This window comes from Triticum aestivum, chromosome 4A (assembly GCF_018294505.1).
Source record: "Triticum aestivum cultivar Chinese Spring chromosome 4A, IWGSC CS RefSeq v2.1, whole genome shotgun sequence".
Classification (NCBI taxonomy): domain Eukaryota; kingdom Viridiplantae; phylum Streptophyta; class Magnoliopsida; order Poales; family Poaceae; genus Triticum; species Triticum aestivum.
In genome coordinates this window covers 640910497-640913806 of record NC_057803.1, presented here as the reverse complement: position 1 = coordinate 640913806, position 3310 = coordinate 640910497, and the positions used below count along the sequence as shown (strand labels likewise).

Below are 3310 nucleotides of genomic sequence, written 5' to 3'. Positions count from 1 at the left end.
CGCAAAGAGCGTCATATAGGGAGTCACATTTTCTTGTGACCTCCTATTCTAACGCATTGAGCGATATGGGTCGGTCTGTTTTCTCTCTACGGACAATAGCTGCGGTAGGTTGATTTGTCGATTCGTTTTTTGGGTTTTCCCGTTTCTCTTTGGTTTTGACCGGTTTGCGGGTTTAAAATTATATTATGAAATGAAAATTTATGCTCCTCTCGTTCCTATTTATATGGCGTCCTTTGTTTGTATGCATAAACTTTGACCATTAGTTTCATCAAAATACGTTAATTATGTGTTGGCAAAATTTATATCATTGGAAACTACATTTTACTATGAATTGAATAGTACTATATTTTTGTGACACATAATCCATGTGTTTATTGGTCAATTTTATGGTCAAAGTTGGACTTTGTAATATGTGTGTGCCATGTAAAAAGGACAAAGGGTATACGTCCCAAATTTGAAAAATATTCACGAATTGCATTGATTTTTCGAAAAATTTAAAAATTCACAAATTTGCAAAAAACTGTCTTGGGTCTTAAGAAAATATTCATGAATTTAGAAAGTGATCAGAAACTTAAAAATTGTGGATGATTTTTTTAAATTTGTGAATTTTTAAAAACATTTGATTTTCAATTATTTTTTTGAATTTAAAACAATCACCAATCTGAAAACTATACATGGATATTTAAAAAATCATGAATTTTAGGAAAAAAAATACTTCATAGCCTTTGGAAAATTCAGGGAATTTTAAATATTTAAAAAGAAAAAGAAACAAAAAAGAGAAAAACATCCGAATATAAAAATAGTGGGGAAGGTAGCATAAACCTAGAAATTAACTGTACGAAAAACCAGTGGGAAAGCAGCTCCTTGTACTTTGGTCTTTATGTATGGAGAGAAGTGCATATTTCAACCCCTAACTCCTGCCCTGGTCTAATTTACAATCTCAAACTTCAATACTGTCTAAATTACAATTCCCAAGTCTCAAAACCGGTCAAGATTCAACCTTCCCCTCCCTGTTGATCGATTTTGACCTAGGGTGACCAGTTTTGACTAGTCAACGGGTCCAATCAGCATGCCATGTCAGATTTTGATTTTTCAAATTTTCAAGAACAAGTAAATAAAAATTTGTGAGATCAGGAAAAAAATCAAGAATATATATATAAAGAAAATTTATGAAACAATATAGGCGAAAAAACTAGGGAAAATAAAAAATGGATTTCTTTTTATGGAAACATTTTTTCAGGAATTTGATTTTTGGGGTTTTTTCTAGATTTTTTTGATTTTTCGGAAATTCGTTTGTCCTTGTTTTTCTGGGAATTTGATTTCTTATTTCTTTTTCTAGATTTTCTTTGATTTTACAGTTTTTTTCCCTTGAAAATTTTGCATTTTTTGCTAACGTGGCATGCTGACTGGACTTGTTGACTGGTCAAAACCGGTCAACAGATAAGGGAGGGTTGAATTCTAGCCGGTTTTGAAAGTTGGGGGTTGTAATTTAGACGGTATTAAAGTTTAAGGTTGTAAATTAAACTAGGGCAAAAGTTTAAGGTTAAAATATGCACTTCTCTCTTGTGTATGTGCTATAAAGTCCAAGTTAACCTTTTTTTAACACAGTACAGACGCAAGCGCTCAAACATACGCGCATACACTCATCCCTATGAATGTACACATACACACGCTACCCCTATGAGCACCTCCGAGAAACTCATATAATTTTATGTTTTTGAAATTCACTCTGTATTTTACTTACATAATACATACGCAACTTACATATACATTTACAATACATCTATTGTACAAGGGATATTTGACAGGGAAATGACCCCATATGGACATATTGTGCATCTCCGCGCGGTACGGTCAAGGCAGTAGGGCCTACCCTAGGCATTCCAGCAGCGTGACGTGACGTGGTACTACTAGTATTGCGTACACTCTACGAGCATGTCCGGTCAGGCGTTGCCGGCGGCGACGTGGAACTGCGGCGTGTAGGTGTGCGCCGTTCCCGGCCTCTCCTCCTGCGGCGGCTCGTTGAGGAAGGCCCAGTTGCTCCTCGTCCACCTGCCCACCGACCCAAAAACAAACAATTAACAGATCAAGATCCAATGGGTTGGCCACGTTAAATCAAAGTATAGAGTGCCATCATCGGCGGCTGGTCGCAATTGTAACGTACCAGTCCCGGCTCTTGCCGGCGTCGGCGGCGCCGATCGTCTCCTCGTGTACGCCAGACACCGGAGACGACGCCGGTGACCTGCTCCTCTGCGAGCTTCCCAGCGGGCTCTTCTCCATAGGTCGACCAGGGGAGCCAAGCGGCGAGGTGACGTCGCCGCCGTCCTCCGGCGCCGGCTTCCCGCGCTGCCGCCAGAAAGCCTCCACCTCCTCCTTTGTCAGGGACCGGTTCCTCGTCACACGAGCTGCAAGCAAAAGGAATACATAAACATGGCTGCAAGCAGTAACTGAACCGTGTGTGTAGCCGCATATATACCTTTGGTGCCATCGCCAAGAACCGGCGAATCCCAACCAGCCATCAGAGACCCCATCTAGCTAGCTAGCTTCGTTCGATGATCAACTTCTTCCAGAGATCGATGTAGCTAGTAGAATCGAATATATTCGCAGGATCAACGAGACGAAGAATGTCTAGTTGTGAGTGCTGAAGAGCGTAGTGATAACATCGATGGATCTGGTCGTATCTATATATGCATGCAGCGGGGCTTGAGTGCTCGACTTTGTTTGGACACCGGAAGGTACTAGTACTGCTACAGTCTACAGATACCGGATTAGCACACGGGATTGTCGATCGATCACATCCGGAGTGGAGTGGTTTCAGTTGTAACAAAAACCTGGGGCCGAAGTTGTCTAGCCTGTGTGCTTATCTTAGCCCTGCAAGTGGCCATTGGTCAAAGCGTCCTTATCAGTGTTTCAGTACTCCCTCCATTCTAAAATATAGTATGCCCGCGTTTCCCGAAGTCTAACTTTGACCATAAATTTAATCAACAAGATCAACTGCGGCGGGAGAAATATAATTAAAAACTTCTTTCGTATACGAATTCACTGATATGATTTTTGCTCCTGCCGCAATCAGTCTTGATAGTTAAATTTACGGTCAAAGTTGAAACACGTGGATAGAGAAAGTACTACATTATGAAATGGAGGGAGTATCATTTGATACGATGTTCCTACCAGACGCACTCACAAGATCGGTGACTTCGATGACAGATCGAGTACATTCTGAAGCTAGACTAGATTAGATAGAATATGCAGTGCATCGTTATCAGCGGCGGCTGTGACTGCAGCTGCAGGGAGGTCGTCAGTGCATATG

At 41.0% G+C, this 3310-nt stretch overlaps 1 protein-coding gene across 1 annotated transcript; it reads right to left on the bottom strand.

The window, feature by feature from the left end:
- Window positions 1-1696: 1696 nt before the first annotated feature.
- Window positions 1697-2816, bottom strand: LOC123082842 (uncharacterized). Its single transcript, XM_044505077.1, has 3 exons — window positions 2477-2816; window positions 2165-2405; window positions 1697-2052 (listed from the first exon to the last, which is right to left on the bottom strand). The coding sequence occupies exons 1-3, from the start codon at window positions 2529-2531 to the stop codon at window positions 1944-1946; spliced, it is 405 nt and encodes a 134-aa protein (XP_044361012.1). The 5' UTR covers window positions 2532-2816; the 3' UTR covers window positions 1697-1943.
- Window positions 2817-3310: the final 494 nt, after the last annotated feature.

Excerpts from the sequence above, each read along its gene's own strand:
- LOC123082842 (XM_044505077.1), bottom strand. The coding sequence starts at position 2,531 with ATGGGGTCTCTGATGGCTGGTTGGGATTCGCCGGTTCTTGGCGATGGC. Across the intron at positions 2,406-2,476 it reads TCTTGGCGATGGCACCAAAG|CTCGTGTGACGAGGAACCGG; the intron begins GTATATATGCGG and ends TTTTGCTTGCAG. Across the intron at positions 2,053-2,164 it reads GCCGGCAAGAGCCGGGACTG|GTGGACGAGGAGCAACTGGG; the intron begins GTACGTTACAAT and ends GTCGGTGGGCAG.